Source organism: Corythoichthys intestinalis, chromosome 15, assembly GCF_030265065.1.
Source record: "Corythoichthys intestinalis isolate RoL2023-P3 chromosome 15, ASM3026506v1, whole genome shotgun sequence".
Taxonomy (NCBI): domain Eukaryota; kingdom Metazoa; phylum Chordata; class Actinopteri; order Syngnathiformes; family Syngnathidae; genus Corythoichthys; species Corythoichthys intestinalis.
The window spans coordinates 25,937,959-25,957,057 of NC_080409.1; the positions used below are offsets into that span (position 1 = coordinate 25,937,959).

The 19,099-nt window shown below is 38.4% G+C and overlaps 1 protein-coding gene across 1 annotated transcript in view; it reads left to right on the forward strand.

The window, feature by feature from the left end:
- The window catches only part of kiaa1109 (KIAA1109 ortholog), a 101,354-nt gene that overhangs the window by 35,920 nt on the left and 46,335 nt on the right, over window positions 1-19,099 (forward strand). Inside the window, exons 31-53 of the mRNA XM_057859070.1 lie at window positions 24-161; window positions 275-345; window positions 427-600; window positions 794-914; window positions 1,037-1,186; window positions 2,055-2,182; window positions 2,594-2,796; window positions 2,889-3,089; window positions 3,200-3,411; window positions 3,779-3,927; window positions 4,452-4,602; window positions 4,680-4,832; window positions 4,963-5,203; window positions 5,976-6,124; window positions 6,218-6,449; window positions 7,185-7,334; window positions 8,585-8,769; window positions 9,317-9,492; window positions 9,825-10,416; window positions 12,429-12,627; window positions 13,763-14,023; window positions 14,858-14,951; window positions 17,473-17,523. Coding sequence (XP_057715053.1) covers window positions 24-161; window positions 275-345; window positions 427-600; window positions 794-914; window positions 1,037-1,186; window positions 2,055-2,182; window positions 2,594-2,796; window positions 2,889-3,089; window positions 3,200-3,411; window positions 3,779-3,927; window positions 4,452-4,602; window positions 4,680-4,832; window positions 4,963-5,203; window positions 5,976-6,124; window positions 6,218-6,449; window positions 7,185-7,334; window positions 8,585-8,769; window positions 9,317-9,492; window positions 9,825-10,416; window positions 12,429-12,627; window positions 13,763-14,023; window positions 14,858-14,951; window positions 17,473-17,523 — 4,181 coding nt within the window. The remainder of the gene's footprint in view (window positions 1-23; window positions 162-274; window positions 346-426; window positions 601-793; window positions 915-1,036; window positions 1,187-2,054; window positions 2,183-2,593; window positions 2,797-2,888; window positions 3,090-3,199; window positions 3,412-3,778; window positions 3,928-4,451; window positions 4,603-4,679; window positions 4,833-4,962; window positions 5,204-5,975; window positions 6,125-6,217; window positions 6,450-7,184; window positions 7,335-8,584; window positions 8,770-9,316; window positions 9,493-9,824; window positions 10,417-12,428; window positions 12,628-13,762; window positions 14,024-14,857; window positions 14,952-17,472; window positions 17,524-19,099) is intronic.

Below are 19,099 nucleotides of genomic sequence, written 5' to 3' on the forward strand. Positions count from 1 at the left end.
GTGTGCTGGTTCTTATTTTCAAGGTGTCTAATTGGTCTGTCAAGCAACCCACTAATAAGAGGACATCAAAGTCTTCGCTACACCGCCCCTTAGATCTTGACACGCCCACAAGTGAAGAAAGCTCAACCTCTTTTGACCAGCTCTCTGTTCCAAGTTTTAAGGTTTTTTATCTTATCATTATAGTCAGGAAATTCAAAAAATTGTTGTTAAAATAAATGGTCTAAAGGAACCCAAAATACATCTGTGTATTAATATTGAAAAAAAACTATTTCAGGTGATTAAACACGGCCTCTCTGCTAGTTCTCTGTTAGATAGAGGACTTCAGCTGATGGGAGATAACAACAGGTATATTTCAGTGACTAACATTTTCTTCAGTAGCACCTAATGATATACCAGACATAAAATGTATATTATCTTTTTCTCCAGTACGCCCTACACTCCCCTGGATAAGAGAGCTATGGAGAATACTGATGAGGACACAACGACAGATGACTGGTCTTTGGAACAGCCTTTAGCTCAGACCAGGACCACAGCCATAGTGGAGGTGAAGGGGGCCATCAATGTGGTGCTTACACCCCTTGTGGCTGAATCCCTGGACAGGTAACATTGCGCTGTTAGTGAAAATTGTATAATTAAAAGGAACTCTATTGGAATATTTTTTCATTAGTTCTAAAAAACAAAAAACGATACGGTTTATAGGGTGGGAATTTATATCGACTTTTATTTGGGTGTTGTCACTATCTCAACAAATGGTGTATTATTTCTACCAGTTTTCTTATTGTGTTGGTTTCAGGTATATCGAGTCTATGGTCCACTTTGTCAGTATCCGTCATCCTGCAGCCATTCTAGATGACCTGCATGGGAAAGTTCTCAATGAGGCTTATCAGATTAGCAAGTCTACAGTTACCGAATCTGTAAGTAAAAAATAATAAATACATGAGAAGCAATAAGACGGTTCCAATTACTGTACTTTCATCATCTGTAACTTTCTGCCTTGTGGCTGTAATGTTATTGTTGTGTATATTCATCTGGACAGAGCCAAGGAGTCAAACAGGAGCACAAGCTCTCCAGAACTGAAGGCACAACCCATGTTTCCCTTAATACATCTCATGGCCAAACAGATTTGTCTGTGAAACCAGACAATGTGAAAATTAAAGGTCTCCAAGCCAATGTCTCAATCCCGAAGGTCAGTTTCATGACCGCAAAATAGAGCTGATTTTCAAAACAAAACATAATTGCCGTTTTTCTGGCCGATACTGTGATTTCGATTCAATTAATGTTTTTTTTTTTTTTTTTCATCAAGGTGTAATCATACAGTATTTACAAATACGAAATAAAATTACATCAAAACGTTATAAACTTTGACTCTTATAATGCAAGGACACTCATTGCCTGCCAATGACAACGATACACGTCCAATTCATTTAAACTGGAATAAATGGCTACAAATGCTCATGTTTTAGTGAAATTGGCGGCGCTAATTGTCTAGTTCAGGGGTGTCGAACCAATTCCACAAAAGGCCAAGAGGGTCCTGGATTTCGTTCCAACCAATGAAGAGGTCAGCTTTTCACCAATCTGATCCCCTACAAGTTTAATCAATTGGTTGCAGTCAGGTGCTGCTTGTTTCAGCAGAAAATTCATTGGTTAATCTGTTTGTGCAGTCTTGGTTGAAATGAAATCTAGGGCCCTCTTGGCCCTTTGTGGAATTGGTTTGACACTCCTGGTATAGTTTGTTCATTTGCCTTCTCCTCGTCAAAATATCAAAACGAATTGGACATCCAGCGCAGACAATGGCAGCCAATGAGTTAAGGAAAAGTAGGTGGTGGCCATGATAAGTTTTAAAAAAAAATTTTTTAAAGCAGAAAGCATGCAGTCATAAATATGTGAATACTGTATGTTAAAATATTTATTTTTAACCAGATATGTTTTGAGTTTTGCACTACTGTTGATGAAAAATAATTGAACAATAATTGTTATTTGCAATTCAACATTTGTTGATTTAATAATTATATTAACATCTATTGAATTTTATTTGTCATTTTTTTTTCTTGTAGGTGAACCTTTGTCTTCTACAGGCCTCTGTGGAGGAAGGCTTTCCATCCTCCTCCAGTAAGTGCGTCACACATGTGTCTCTTGTGGCGCTGTGCTTTGACAGGATTGCCACTCAGTTCAGGATGAATAGGTGAGGACTTAACTATTAAGTGTGCGTGCAAGCATGTGCGTGCATGTGCACCCCCGTGTGTGTTGCTAGGTGGTCTCATATGTCTGTGTGCGTGTCATTACGTAACCTCCCCTGCTGCTGCTAGATTATGGTCAAGGACAGATTTTGATCAAATGATTTTAGGCGTAACATTTTTTCAGGCGAGGTTAAAACTCAGTTGTTGTTCTTTTTTTGTCAGCTTAAACTTGGGTAAAAAAAAGTTACCAACAATGAATATATGACATAATATATCATAATGAAACATGTTCTGTTAGTCACAAAAGTATTGGGAACGGCTCTCATTATAATGTAGTCTAGTTCTACATACAGGGTAATATCACAACTACCATTGTCAGTGTTGTGAAGACAGGTTTTTTTGTATATTTTTTCCAGGGGTATAGTCGAAGAGCCTCCCAACACCACAGATCAAGGGCGACCCTCTGTTATGTTAGAGAAATACGCCTCTGCCACTAAGATGCAGCCTCAATCATCTGGCTCATTACGTTCTAATGCTGGCATTGAGAAAGGCAAAGAAATAGCCGCAAGGCTCAACATCCACCGCATCCACAGCCAGCTTAGAGGCCTTGACTCCACAGGTTGGGTCATATCTTTTCAACGTATATCACATTTAATGGTTTGCTGTTGGATTGTATGGATTGTCATTTTGCCTTCATTTATCCACCCATAGATATTGGCACTTCCGCCATTACAGCCATCCCTATTGAGAAGTCCAAAGTGCTGTTTGGCCTGGAAGAAATTGAGGAATTTTCTCTAGTAGATGAGACAGACTTTCATGGCAGCTCAGGTGACCTCAGCCGTTCTGCAACTTCTCTTGAGAAATGGGGTTGGATCATGTTTGAATGTGGCATTGAGAACCTCACAGTCAAAGGTAAACAAGCTGGAAAAAAATTCTCAAAATATATTGTATGTATTTTTTTTGTTTGTTTCGTGTGAAATTATTTATAACACTTTTTTTTTTTTTTTTTTTTTTTTTTTTAGGCGGTCGTCAATCAGGAGCCATTCTTTACAATGCATTTGGCATGATGGGCCGCTCAGATACGGGTGGACAAGCAGGAATCCCCAAGTCTAATGGATCAACGGGATCTCAGACTGGGAGTGGTTACAGCACTGATGTTTCTGATGACAATTTACCACACGATACTGTCAGCCCTCCTTCTGATGTTAATGGACATTCTGACTCGGATGATCAGGTAAGGCAGCAGGTTGTGATTATAATATAGCGCTGTAGTGTTCTGTAAAGTGTCATTGTCTAAAAAGGTGAGTGAGGCTCAACATAGAAAATGCTGCACAAAGTGCTTTACATAACAAAACAGAAGTGAAAGGATAGCAGTGCCGTGTGTACATATTACACATGCAAACACACATTTCACTTTTGTTTTGGAAGTTGGAAGACTGGGGAAACTTCACCCATAGATGGCAGTGTCACCTCATGTGACCTATAGCATAACCAGTCCAGCATGAAAGAAAGCTGCAGGCTTGTTGACTCTGAAATGTATACTAATTCCACAAAAAATAATTTTAGATCTGTTTCACAATGTACTTTAACTTAATGTCTAGGATGAAGGGGTTGAGTCAGATGACCTAAAGAAAGACCTTCCACTCATGCCTCCACCACCTGACTCCAGCAGCATGAAACTGACCATTCGTGAGATTTGGTTTAGTTTTGCTGCTCCAACTAATGTGCGACCTTCACAGGCCATCTCTAGGTAATGATGTCACAACACTTTTACACTGTTAAGGAAGTTCACTAACGGCATGATAAAACACCGGTAGATTTTTTATGTTAAAGTAAGCATGCTGCACATATTTTTACGTAGTCTGAGGTTTTAATCCAACCTCATCCTTATTAGTTCCTCTTTTAATCATGATCACATTGCTTTCTCATACTACCCCCTACTTGTGGTCATAATGAGGTTTCATTTTATAATAGTTAACAAACACATTCAGTGGTGGAACAAGTGTAAACAGGGCCCAGGTGCGATAAGCATAAACTGGTCCCTCCAAGTGGACCGTCCAATAGGGTGGGGTGTTTGTGGACAATTATTCGCAGGCCCCTCAAGACGGTCGTCTGGTGTGTGGGGGTCAAGTGGAATTTTTTTGCGGGCCCCTCCAGACAACTGGCCAAGTAGCTGGCAGAGATATTTTAACACTTAAACACTATAACACAGCCCTGCGCATTATCTTACCTTTCTGTTTGACCTTCCCCTCGCCCGACCACTCCCATTTTCAGACAATTGAATCTGCTCAGCACTGCCACTCCAGCCATCGGCGCCTGGTTGGTCCCCATCGACCAGCTCAAATCTTCTCTTCGTAAACTGGACATGGAGGGTACACTCCGCGTGTGTGCTGTAATGGGATGCATCATGACTGAGGCTCTTGAGGTCAGTAATTCAATCAATAACGCAAAGCTCTTTAGTCTAATACAATTTCATTGAATCACTAAGTTGTCTTATTGTAGAAAAAAAGCATCCACATCCCCATTCGAAGCAAGTACAATCGCGTGACTAAGCGAGCTCACTACCTGCACGAGAATCCCTCATGTATGCTTTGCAACATCCTTCACCGATATCTGCAACAGGCGGACTATTCTGTCATTGAGGAGGCAACCATGGTTAGTACGAGTTCGATGCATTTCTTTCCCAGTGCAAATCATTCTCTTGGCTGCCCTTGTTACTAACAAAGAATTAACTATACTACATATTTCCAATGCTAATCTTTATACTCTTCATAATTATTCACAGAATGATGGAGTCCCAGCCTTAGTGACTCTAAAGAAGGGTCTTGTGGCTTTGGCTCGTCAGTGGATGAAATTTATTGTAGTTACTCAGGGCTTCAAAGCTATTGGTCTGATGAGGCCCAATCAGCTTACGAAACCGAAGGAACCCCAGCAGAACTTGGCTGAGACGATCCTGGGCTTGGACAACGGCGCCGCACTGCAAAGTGACACGAGTGGTGATGGAGCTGAATTTGAATATGATGCAGGTGGAGGGAAAACATTCCTTATTAACCCTTGATACATGAATTATGATATTTTTTTAAAACCCTTACAGGGCACTCTTTTAATTAATCACTGCCATTGGCAGTGCCAGACATCCAATCCATTTTGACCAATCAATATGAATAGGACGTCTCGCGCTGTCAATGGCTCTGAAATATGAGCGTACCTAGTTAGCCTTACCGATTTAAATGAATTGGATATCTATCACCATCAGTGGCATGCCATGAGTTAAATACTATAGGGGGGTTAACTTAAGGTTATTGGGGCGGTAATTAATCAGTCTGTATTTCTGTTTTTATTCGTTTTAATTTCATTAACTTTTTATTTTTTAAACATTGTATTGATTTTCAAATGTATACCTATAAAAATGTTAGAATGCAACAGTGATTAATAATTTAAAAATATATTTTAATTACATTTGGGTTTTTTTAATGACCAAAAATAGTCACTCTGCCCTATATAAGGTTGAAGGTTAAAAAGTTAAACTTTTGAATAGCTGTCCACTGTAGTGACGACTGTCCCTGAAAGGGTGAAATTTGTGTATAATATTTTATTACATAAAAAATAACTTTCAAAGGACAATTAAATTTTGTTACACTTTCCCAGTAATTATCAAATATAAACTGAAACTTCCAACAGTCAGTTGTTGCTAAAAAACAGATTATCCTTAAATACTTCTGACCTCACGTTTAGTTAACAACTCAGGTATTACTATTATCTGTCAAATGAAGTATTAGATTCTTCTCCTTTCTACAGCCACAGTGAGTGAACACACCATGTTACTGGAGGGACCTTGCAATCGCCCGCCACCAAAAGAGCCAAACTGTGGTCCTGTCAGCGGAGTGGAGATCATGAGGAAACTCTCCAAGTCCCATGCACACAACGAGTCTGCACTACGAATAAAGGTAAATGGTAACCTTCACTCCTGATCCAGCTGTCCCATGATGGAAATCAAACTCATCTAACATGACACTGACATGTACGTATGTCATGCCCAGGGCTCTCATCCATATCAGTCTCTCAGTTACACCAGCGGCGACACAGCTGCTGACTCACCAGCACATGTGAGCCGTGCAGGCCTGCCAGTCAAGGACAGCCCCAGGAAAGAGAGTCTCCTGAGCAATTTAACAGGGAGCTTTCGGAGTCTGCACAACTTGCTGGAAGGGACGCCCCAGAGGAATGAAACATCATTTGCCACAGCAACCAAAAGTGGTTCCCTTACTCGTACAGGTGCCACTTTAAATTAAAGTTGTAGTATTCATCATAGTATTCACTAATACCGATTCCGTTACTCGGCTGTGTGCTATCGGTCAATGCCTATAATATAATATACAGATAACATGTTTTTTGGATTTTTTTTCTTTCTAATGAAACTAAAGTACTTCTTACTCACGTGCATGTAAAGTAATTGTTGTCATGGCTATACTAGACACTGCTTAACTTATAGGTCGCCATTTACGGCAGTAGACTTGAAATCCATTTGAAGTGGGAAGGCTGGTGGCTTATGAATCAAAGTTCATTTATTGCAATTTGCCACGCTCCCACTTAAAATGGATTTGATGTGTATTAGTAATTAAGCTCATTGAAATTCACAGCATTATAATGTTTGGATGCCACACAATTTGACATCTATTGTAATCTTGGGATGGGCGAAAAGCGATCGTTTTTACGCTGGGATGTGTAGCCGGCGGCCATCTTGGGTAGGATAAAGACCGATTGGAAACTACTGCTTGAAGAGTATACATTGCGCAGCATCGGCAAGTTATTTCTTCGTGCTCACCAGTACCGATTACGTCATCGTAGTGCCGTATCGGTAGGTGCAGCACTAATTAATGGTAAAGCTAAATTTTTCTCAATAAAAATTTCACCACACAGATCTTTTTGTCAAAAATATTGAAATACGAAACTGTTGGTGTTCAGTAAATTAATCTGCTTAAACCTAAACTATCCTTTTGTGGGTTTCAGGAACAGATATCCTGACTGAGCATCCGCTCCTATCTGAGCCATCCTCCGTTAGCTTTTACAACTGGATGTCCAATGCTGTGGGTAACAGGACTGGGGCTGCAGTACAGGACTCCCCTCTTAACCGCTCACAGCACAACAGCCTCCAGACAGGTGAGATATGATACACAGAAATCTTGCTTTCTTTTCAGTGTTCCTTGTCTCTAAATTTGAAGAAGGCTGTGGTTAATCTGATCATTCCAAACAACAACAATTCAATTCAACTTTCTTTAAATGTTTCAGTTTTTCTAGACCCATTGGATTCCCCAACCATTCCTTACCAGTACCAGCCACTACAGAGAGTAAACAGTCCAGAAGGAGGTTAGGGGTTGTCACTCAGTGGTGTGCTGACGTTGATGTACTAGTTAGACCTGGGTATAATAGTTAAATCCCTCTTTAAGTGACCTAGAAGTTTGTATTAGTATCCCTCTGTGACGACCTTTAAACATGTGCCTTGTTTGATGTTATTGATTATGGGGGTGGGGGGGGGGATAAATCTCAAAGACCAATACCAAGTTACAATAACATAATTATTTAACTGGGATCACTAGAAATTCCACTTTCCACATTTAGATTCCCAAGACTGTTCATCAATATAAAACAGACTTTTGCACGTGGTCATTATGCAGTTTTTTTCTGTGAGCAGTTGCAGTCTTTTGATCTTTGATGCAGAAAGAGTTTTTACCTACACGCCAGTACATTTTCCAGCATTTTCCTAGTTTTGTTAGCACCATTGAATGAATCTGTTTTGGCTTGCATTACTGTTGTAATTGTGCTCCAATTTTATTCTGCTTGGTTGGCTACTTGGCACATCGCGCCTGGTGTACAACACTTTGTTACAGCTGTTCAACAGATTTTTGGTTAGCATGCCTGCCTCACATTTGAGAAGTCTTGTGTTTGAATCCTGGATCATGCCGTTATGTGGCGATTGCTACTTCCAGCTTTCTTTAGTGGTTTATTCTGGATACTTTGACTTCCTATGGCAAAAACACACATCTTATGCTTAACTGATAGAATCCAATCACTTTACAACCATAATGAGGACAAGTGATATATATATATACTGTATGTATACGTTTACATGGACTTGACTTTTGCTTAGCCAATTCCCAGTCCGCACAAGTTCCTCAAAGATTAGCTGCATGCATGCTCAATGACTCTTGCATTTAAACATGATTATTAATTATGAAGAGTGAATTTAAAATCACGTTAGCTGTAAGACCTTTCAGAAAGGTGTTCCAAATACAAAAGTCAAACATAAGTCACTGATGCCTGATATTTAACTTCATTTATACTGTCAACGCTGGTGGCACAAATTCTTTCCCAGTTTAGTTCTACTCTATAAATCTCCTCAACTTTTTTAGGTGGAACGTGTAACCTCCCAACCATTCCCTCTGCATCGGACTTCAACACAGTGTTATCCAGTGACCAGAACACCTTGGACGGGACCCACTCACAGCATTCGCAGCATAGCACTAGCCAGGATGACATTGCTGATATTGAAGAGGGAAATCAATGTCCTGCTGCTGTTCAACTGGCTGATGCTCAGGTAATTTTCTTCGTTTTTGTTTTTTTTTTTTCAGTCATACAATGTGGACAAAATATTTTGTACCCGCTCTATTAATGAAAGGAAAACCCTACAATGGGGTTGTAAAAACTTGAAACTAATAATAGTAATAATTCATATTTATGTCAGGTGTCATATCATGATTATGACAGTCTTAGTTATGACACTGTCATAAGAAACATTTCAAAAAAAGTGTTACTATAATTTCTTTTGTGTCCTGGCCAGATCATTAGTTGAGTTTTTTTTATTCTTTTAAACCACTTTACAAAAAAGTATATACAGTGGGGAGAACAAGTATTTGATACACTACCTATGGGAAAACCTATTGGCAGTGTATCAAATACTTGTTCTCCTCACTGTAATTATGAGTCACTCAAATGTTCAATTGTGGGGTTTTCTTTCATTAACAGAAAATGTCTACATGTATGAAATGAATAAAGTTTGATAAGCATTTAATTTCAAATTAATATGTTGTATTCACCTTGACAATAGCTTATTTGAGTTCTTTAACATCTGATGTACCTCATAGGTTGTTTTCAAGCCTTTACTTAATTATACTGGCATCCAAGCACAAGACACCACTCCTTTGAGCTACAAAATGTATTTTGGAGAACATCTATCTTTTTCTGGCAACCTGGAATGTTTGAGAGCAGACATTGTGGACTCTGATACATCTAAAGAGCGTAGAAACAAAAGATCCAGGAGGTAAAGTATATCTTTTTGATCATAAAAGTTGCAGTGGAAAATAGTACATTGGTACATGGAATGCCTTCAATTGTTGACTATATCTGACTATAACTATACTTCAGTCGGTAAATAGTTGCAACATTCGTGTCCAACACACTTGTTATTTGCTTTAAATTAGGAGCTGCACAATGTATTGGATAAATATCATTTGCGAACGGAAACCAAGAAAAAAACGTTTTTGAATAGATGTTCTACTGTACCTCATTTTAAAACCAGAGCAACATGCTGCCTGAAGTTTGCAGAAATGTCTGACATGATTTCAAAACCATTTTGACTTCTTTCCTCTCCAGACAAGGTATGGTGAACCTGCCACCACTTGATTTCAAACCAGCTCTTCTTATTGAGACTTTCAGCTTGAATGCAGTCGTGATGGAGAAATCAACCAGTGCACCGCAAGGCTCTTCCACAGTCCCACTGTCATTCCATGACCTCAACCGCCGCCACTACAATACATTTCATTGTGACTTCACAACAGCCTGCCAAGCCATTAGCCAACGTGTCGACATGGCTTTAGTGCGCCTTATTCACCAGTTCAGCACCATGATAGACGATATCAAAGCCACTCAAACGGATATCAAACTGAACCGCTACACTGCAGGCTCGGCCTCACCAACACCAACCTTTAAGGCTCGGCCATATCGCCACTTCAGATCGTCTGACTTTAGCAGGAGTTCACGGGGCAGCATCAATGGGACGGCACGCAGTGCCACACAAACCTTGAAGAGCAAGAGAGGTTTGGTCGTTGCATTAGGTGGTGGAGGTACAGGGGTTGCTGGTGGGGGTTTACCAATCAATGGACCACCCTCAGCCATGGACACACTAGGAAGAAGGGAGCACAGAGGACGTGGTTCTCTCGGACGTTCAGAGCGTCGTACCTCGAAGGTAAAAATTTGTCAAAACTTAAATATTTTTTTCGAAAAGACATAGCGTGATAACTAGTAATTAATATGTAGAATCATGTTCATTCCAAAGATATCAAACCTTCAACCAGGGGTGCTCATTGTTTTTTGTCTCCAAGATCAAGGAGACAACCTCCCGCGATCTACCTTTACGTGGGGGTTGTTGCATAACAACCACATATGCAGCTCACACAAAATTAACTATGTCCATTTGGAGAAAATTATTTATTTATTTTTTGGATGCCGCAATCTACTCACGCTAGCTTTACGATCACCGTATTTAGCACCACTGCTTTAAGCCATAATTCCCGAGCAAATATAAGCTCCTAACGCTTATCACACTTGCTCAAGCTAAATGCAGAACATTGATCAATCATGTCATCTATTAAATACATATGCCGTTTTGAGACAGAAAAAAAAAAAAAAAGAATGCTTTGCATTCAAATATGTGAAACGTTTCAACAACAAAATTGTCAAATATGTCGATTGTCGAAATTGCTTCGTATTTTTCATTGCTTTGGATTAAATTTAACTTATTGAGTCAAATGTTCACTGTAATTTCTGCACTAGAGAGCACACCTGACTATAAGCCACACCGCCCAAATTTCACAAAATTTAAGAAAAAAATCCATATACTAGTCCTTCTCCAAAATTGTGAAAGTTCATTATTTTCTGTAATGTACTGATAAACATTAGACTTTCATATGTTTAGTTCAAGCCTTTTATTGTTTTAATATTGATGATTTTGGCAAAAAAGTGGAGAAAAACCGAAAATCCCTATCTCATAAAGTATGCTAATGCTAATTTGCTAATGCTAAAGTCAAGAAAAACCAAAAATCCCTGTCTCAAAAAATTATGCTAATGCTAATTTTTAGGCATTTTTGGTTTTTCTTGACTTTTTTGTCAAAATCATCAATCTTAAAACAATAAAAGGCTTGAACTACTTTAGTTGTGTGTAATGAATCTAAAATATATGAAAGTCTAATTTTTATCAGTACATTACAGAAAATAATTAACTTCATCACAATATGCTAATTTTTTTTAGAAAGTCTAGTATGTGCCGCACCTGACTATGAGTCGTGGGTGTCCATGTCTTAATGTGGGAAATTTACATCGAGAAATGTTAGTAAGATTTTATAATAAAACGTGTTTTGGAGGCATGGGTACCAGCAAATAAGGGGAGCTAATTACATGTGCGAAATGAAAAAATATGCTTTTGAAGACCAAATTCAGGGGACTGTAATGTTCAGGAAAGGGCGTTCTACTCAAGAAACTACTATTTACATCAGTTCATTCTTTTGATTTATTAGAACAGGGGTCCCCAAACTATGGCCCGCCTCCACATTTGTTCCGGCCCCCTGAACAATACCAGAGAGCATTTTAAATTTTTTTTTTTTTTTTTCTTAATAGTGTTATTTATTTCCTGGCCTTTTTCTGTGAAGAACTCAGAGAGGGTTATTTGGTTATTATCTATTTAATTAAGTTTTATTATTATTATATTATATTATTTTTTTAAATTTTATTTACTTTTGTTCCGTGAAGAATCCAGAAAGGGTTATTTGATTGTGGCTTTCTGAAAAACAATACTTTTTTTACATTTAGGGACTCCTGTCACACTTTTTCTGTTACAAACTGACCCCGGCCCCTCATCAGACAAGGGAAAAGTTATGTGGCCGTCACAGGAAGTTTGGGGACCCCTCCCTGTATTAGGAGCATACCAGTTTGTGATATGGTGGTAATATACATATTTACAGACAGGGGGCGCTAGTAGATTACAAAAACAATCAAGACCATGCACATAACCTTTAAAAATGTTCTAATTCGCACAATGTTGTCAGCAATACGCTTTTATAAGGTTTAGCAAAATAAAAATACATTTCACATTGGCTGTATGTGAATGAATTTTAATAATAAATAATAAGACCAACCAATGTTTTTGTTTGCAGCTGCTGCAGCTGTGAAATGACCACATTGAATTTCTTTGTACATATTTAGGTGTCAAGAAAGGGCTCTCGTGATGTGGCAGATCACACGGCCATCCAGATGGACGACTCTGACTCCATCACAGTGTCAGAGCAGAGCGAGCCTTCAGCCGAATGTTGGCAGAACATGTATAAGCTGCTCAACTTTTACTCCCTCATCTCAGATCCCACAGGCATCTTGGAGAAAGGTTCTGCTGAAAACTGCTTGTCAGGTAGGAATCAGCAGTCAGCATTTTTCCCCCTGCCTGAAACCCCAAATATTCTGCTGTCAAGATTCAGTCTTTGCTTTTGGAGTACTCTCTTTGTCCTCACATAGCTCCTGTGTTTTTCTATTATAATTTTTGCTATAGAATCTGTGATTCACTGAATTATTCATTCTAAAGTGATATACAGGTGTTATCCAAGATAAGAAACTGTTTGTTAATCCAACATGTAACCCAATGTCTGCATTTTTTTTTTTTTTTTTTTACTAAGCATTGTATGCTATGGTTCCTAAGCAAAGCAAAAAAAAAAAAAAACATTTTCAGGTAGTTGAACACATTTACAGTTCTCCATTGCTGTTGTGTTTAGCATGTTTTGTTGTTATTCAATTATTCAATCATTTTGAGTTAATGACCTAGTATCACTTGACTGTTGTTAATTACTACTCATGAGCAGAAGCTGAGGGGATACAATTAAGTCGTAATTTTGATTTAACTCATGTACTAATCTGTAGGTGTGCAATATAGAAAAATTGCATTGCATGTTTTATATCACAATAACGAAATATTGTATATCTTGGCTTAATTTTTTTCCTGAAACTTAAATAACATTAATGGCAATTTTCTGTCACCTTTTCTTCGTGTATTTATGTAAATGTATAAATTCATATTTTATACAGATCACACAAATAATTGAAAAGAAATAATCAAATATCCAAGGAAAAATAATATACATTTCAAATGATCTGGTTGTACAACAACTTCAAGGTTTGCAGAAAAGTGCCAAAAATAAAAATGAATTGAGCACAGTGCTTCAACTAACACAAGTGTATAACTGTCTCTTATCAAGTAGTAATAGTATTGCTAAGTTGAGGGTAATGACGAAACACGATTCCCCCGTAGTTAAATTTAACCTTAAAAATGGTAGATGATTGTTGTGTGATGGACATTTTACTCTTTTACTGTATTGCACAACACTACAATAAACTGAGTTTACAATAATATAAAGACTACTTATAAAAGAAAAGCAATGGTCAATGGTGTCACTTTGAAGAAGTTAACTTTTTCAAACAATTTGGTGATGCCCGGTGTTGGATGAATTTTAGAAATGATTGCTTTCCATTTTCGCCCCTCATTTTTTCCACAGAAGGTGGGCGTCGACCATCAGAGCCCCTCTGTAACGTGATCTTTGAGAACGAACAGGAGGAGTCTACACCTACAAGGCCTCCTGCTGCAGGCGGTAGGCGCCGGAGCCTGGTGAGCTCTGAGCCTCAGCATGTCACCCTCATAGTGTTTGGCATCGGCATGGTGAACCGCACCCACCTAGAGGCTGATATTGGTGGACTCACAATGGAGGCAGAACTTAAGAAGATACATGGAAGCTTTACCCTCAAGGAGAAGATGAAAGGTGATTTTGTTTTGGATATATACTGTAAGCATTGTATATTCTTCCAAACAATTTTTTCGTAACGATTGAAGTCCATTTCAATTGAAGTGGGAGGACAGCATATGAATGTTAATGTTTCAGTGGAATTGACAGCACTAGACATCCAATCCATTTTGATTGAAAGGGGGCAGTCAAATTGGACATCTATTTTGTAAAACAAATAGTCAAGTTTGCATTAAGCCCTAAATCAGGGTTCACTAAATCCGGACCTCGGTGCCACTTTTCCTGTCGTGTTTTCCATGTCTCCTTCCTCCAACACACCTGAATCAAAATAATCAGGATCTTTATGTCATCAGCAACCTGAAGAAGCCTGATAATCATTTGATTCAGGTGTGTTAGGGGAGAGAGACGTGGAAAACACGACAGGAAAAGTGGCACCGAGGTCCGGATTTAGTGAACCCTGCCCTAAATCATCCCCACCAAAAAAACTATCCAAAAGTCTTCAGACACATAATTGACGTAATATATTAAATAGTATTATCATGTTTATAAATAATGTTATACTAAAAAATAAATAATTTAAAAGAGCAATAATGATCTCATAATCATGAAATAAATGAGTAATAAAAATATTTTGAATACATATTAAAAATGTAACATTATGATTAGTCTTTTTCTCAGATTAATGAGCATATTTATTCAGATTGTTAATATTTCAATTTAACCATTGTCCATGTATGGATGGATGTAGGGGGAAAAAATCTCACTTCAAAAGGTTTGTTGCTGGTGACATGATGTAAATGTGTTTTATCCCTCCTGTATATTACTTTCAACTTTTATTTTCTTATCTTTTAGACATCCTACATCAGAAAATGACTGAGACCTGCGCATCGGCTCATATAGGAGGAGTGAACATTGTATTACTGGAGGGCATAACGCCAGACATTCAGTATGTACAAAGTTCCTTTCATTTACATCACTGCACAAAAAACATCTTTTGAATTCGGTGTCAAACTTGTATACTGTACATGATTGCATTTTATAATGGTCATTTGGTCATTCGCATCACTTAACGAGTCAATATATTATCTTTATAATCTGATATCTTGATGTAAATTCTTGCCATGTAATATGAAATCAATTTGAATTTCATCTATGATGAATGAAATTAGTGCTGTGCGTTGTGAGGCTATATATCGCCGAAACGATATACAGGTAGTCCCCGAGTTCCGTTCCTGCTCTGGCGATGTAACTCGGATTTCCGCATAAATCGGAATGAACCCTTTTAATACCTCTAAACACCCTTTCAATCACAAAAAAATACTCTCCCAAAACATTTATTATATGTCATTGTACTCTCCTCGCCAAGAGGTTGGAGCTGAGTCCTAGCTAGGCAGTGAGCTAAGCTCCGAAATGACGATGTCAGACGTCCGTGTGGTTTGCTGACTTTATTTAACTTCTCATGACATCAACATTTGCAGAATGAAACTAAAATAAAATGAAATTGAATCAGTCTCATCTTGAATATCAGCAATTTGATTTTGTCTTTACAAGTAGCTGCTACTACAACAATAACAAACGATTAGCATGTATCAGTTAGCATCCGCACATCATCAAAAGCAATCACGTACACGCTTCCGAAGTATTCGACCACAATTGAAAACGCACAATAAACAGTACAAAAGGGGTTATATACAGCTGTTGCTTCTGGATACTTCACAGGCAACAAATGTGGGCACAGGCTGTCATCTCGCGGCTACGCTCTTCCTCATGTGTGCATGTGTGGGGTGGGCGTGTGTGTATATGCGGTCGCTTGTGGAAGTACTACCTGCGCCAAAATAAAGGCACGTATCACAAAACAAAAGTCAACATTAAAAAAAAAAAAATGACGAGACTCGGACGTCGTAAAATCACATGAGTCGGGTACGTCGTAACCAGGGGTGCACATATTTTTTTTGCCCAGGTTCTCAGAGGAGGACCTGGAGATGTGACTTGGACCTCATTGAGTTTGAGAGCCGACCCGCCTAATGCGATAAAATTAGGACAAGCTTTACTTAGAGCCAATTACCTTTAATTAATTACATAAACAATTAACGCTTGATTAACATCAACTGGCACAACAAAATTGCCATTACTTTGAAGTGAAATGTAAAGAAATAAACATAAAAGCACTAATTCAAAATAAAGGGCATTCATATGCGGCTCCCACATTAACTCCAAGCCTTTGTAAAAGTGGGATGGCCTCCTCATAATAGCTCATTGAACGTGCATGTTTAGCTTTGTGAAATGCGAGCAAAAACACGTTTGTCAGTGCATGGCGCTGTTCTTCAAAAACTTTTTTCCGCCACTTGTCCATAGGGCGAGTGGGGTCCTGTCTGACATTGATAGTTTGCTTGATTGCCACATTCTGTTTTTTTTTTCGTGCTTTTGGCACGAAGTTTGGATTTCTAAAATTCTTTGACCCTATATAAAATGTGCTGCTCTTATTAACGACATTGGGATTCTCACGGCAAATGTTGCACCACATTTCCGTGCGAGCATCATTTGCTTCTAGCCATGGGACCTCCTGCAGCCACTTTTCAGCAAAAGTCCTTTTTTCTGGTAGCTCCGGTGACGTCTCTGTCGTCTGTCTGTCTTTTGACGGGGGTGGGGGAACACAGAAATAATTACTCAGTGGGGCCTGCCTCTTTGACATTTTGAGAAGTGATTTTCTCGTGTCCGCCGCAAATACAGTGGTCAGCCATCGGTACGCAAAAGCGTATGGAAGCCGTTGAGGGCCAGCGCGTTTGTCTACGTCCAGTACGCATGCGCGCATGCGGACCACTTATGTGCACCCCTGGTCGTAACCCTTTACCCGTAAAATGCCCCTGCAATGTACATTTCTGCCAGCAGAGGGCGCCTGATTTGCACTGCCTTGCCATTAATGAGCTTCGCCATGCCATCATAGTCTCACAAATTGGCCTCAAGATATCCCTGTCTCCACTCAATATTTAGCCAATTAGCTTCCTCTGACATCTGTACGTTAGTAATGTATGCAAGACATTTGAAAACGGCAACACATGTAATCCACACAGAACACAACACAATTAGTTGCAATACCAAAATTAATTTATTGTTAATTACGTGATGCTAACTTAATATACAGCTGTCTTAAAAGTCAAAAATACTTGGCACAAGTATTCGTAAAGAATTAAATTTTGAATCATTTAAAATTTGTGGCAGATCATTTTAATTAATGTCTATTCAAAACTAAAGTGAGTGCAGAAGCGGTCACAGTTGTGGTATAACTTTTCACTAAATAATACAAATGTATTATACCATAGAGCGTGCTTTTATAGGAACAACAATTCAGGATGGGAAATGTTGCATTTTTTAACCATTATACGCTAATTTTGTAGAATTATTTTACATTTTCTCTGCTCTCCTTTTTCTTGTTTTTCTTTTGCCTCTTCCTATAATTACATGCATAGACTGGAGGATTTCCCAACATCTCCCACCAGCACAGCAAAACAAGAGTTTCTGTATGTTGTTGCTGCTCTTTAGGGCTCACTGCATTATTTTATTCAAATTTTAAATTCATTTCCATCATTTGTTTGCCATGTCTGTTCCACACATGTGTGCAGTGAGTAGTTTTCAGTGGTTTTACCATATACAATCAAAGTGGTTGGTCTGTTGCCATTGATAGCCATAGACGTCCAATATATCTGAAGGGGGAGAAGTGGCAGCAAATGAACAAACTCTGGCATCCTCCCACTTCAAATGGATTGAACAGCTACTAGTGTTATACTTATTTAAATTCACAGCAGAATGATTAAAAAAAGAGCCACCTGATTGGACGTATAGCATTAGGAGTGGGAACCTCTTGATACCTCACGATACGATACGGTTTGCGATACAAAGCTCACGATAACGATCTGACGATACAACGATTATCGATACATTGGTCAGGAAATCATTCCAGGATATTCTAAAAACAACTAATAAACCGAAAAACAAGCTTCTGCTGTGAATTGGAATGAGTTTATCACTAGTAGACGTTCAAACAGATTGAACGTCTATGGCCGTCAGAAGCAGCCAATGCCAGGCAATGAGGTAATTTTGGGCCATTTAAGGTCATTTACCTGTTGATTTTGGGGTATTTTATGAGTCACTTCCTGTTCATTTTGTGTTACAGAACAGGAAGCGACCTATAAATGCCCTGAAAACCGGACAGAATGACTGTGAATGCTCTGGTTTCGAATGAACGAACGTTCCTAGTCTAAATGGACTGGGTGTCGAGCACCGTCAAGGCAGCATAGAGTTAACTGAGACACTATTATGGTGGAAGATTTTGGTAGCAACTTGTTGGCTTTTTTTAAAAAAAAAACTTTATTTTATTTTTTTTTTTTATAAAAGACATTGACACCGTTTTAAAATGATATCTCGATTCTTGCAGGAGCATATCGATAACCTTTTGGGATACAAAGTATCACGATATATCACCATTTCGATATTTGTCACACCCCGATCTAGCATCAATGACAGTGAACAAGCTAAACTTGCATTTAATTAGAAGAAGTTGAAGACGAATCAAGTAACACATTATTGAGTCTGAAGCACAGTGTTTAATTCTTCATAAATTACAAGCATTTGGGTACATTTTTTTTTATGTTTTTTTTTTTTTTTTTTAATTAAATTTTCATTGATTGTTTTTGTAACTCGTAGCTTGGTCAAGTGTTTTTGCACTTGCCTTTTGCGGTCTGGTTAAATTATTCGGTTTATCTATTTGGGTATTTTGTTAGATGTGACACTAGTTGTTCACTCTTATGCATGGTCTTTAGTGGTCACAATCTTGAAAATAAATGCAGTCAATTTTTGGTCACTTATTGTGAAAAGGATATGTTCATTTAATTTTTCATCAGTGATTTTAGATCCCTTCCTAATTAGCCTACGCATCAATAATTTTAGTATCCATAGCTATTAATGTGTTCTCTTCTGATTGCAACTTTTGTCATATGTCAAAGAAGGTGTAATTTTGTCAAGGCACTTAAATATTTTAGGTAGAATGGAAAATAAGCATAGCCTGGTGGTGCTCTGTGCCGGTTAGTTCTCAAGTCG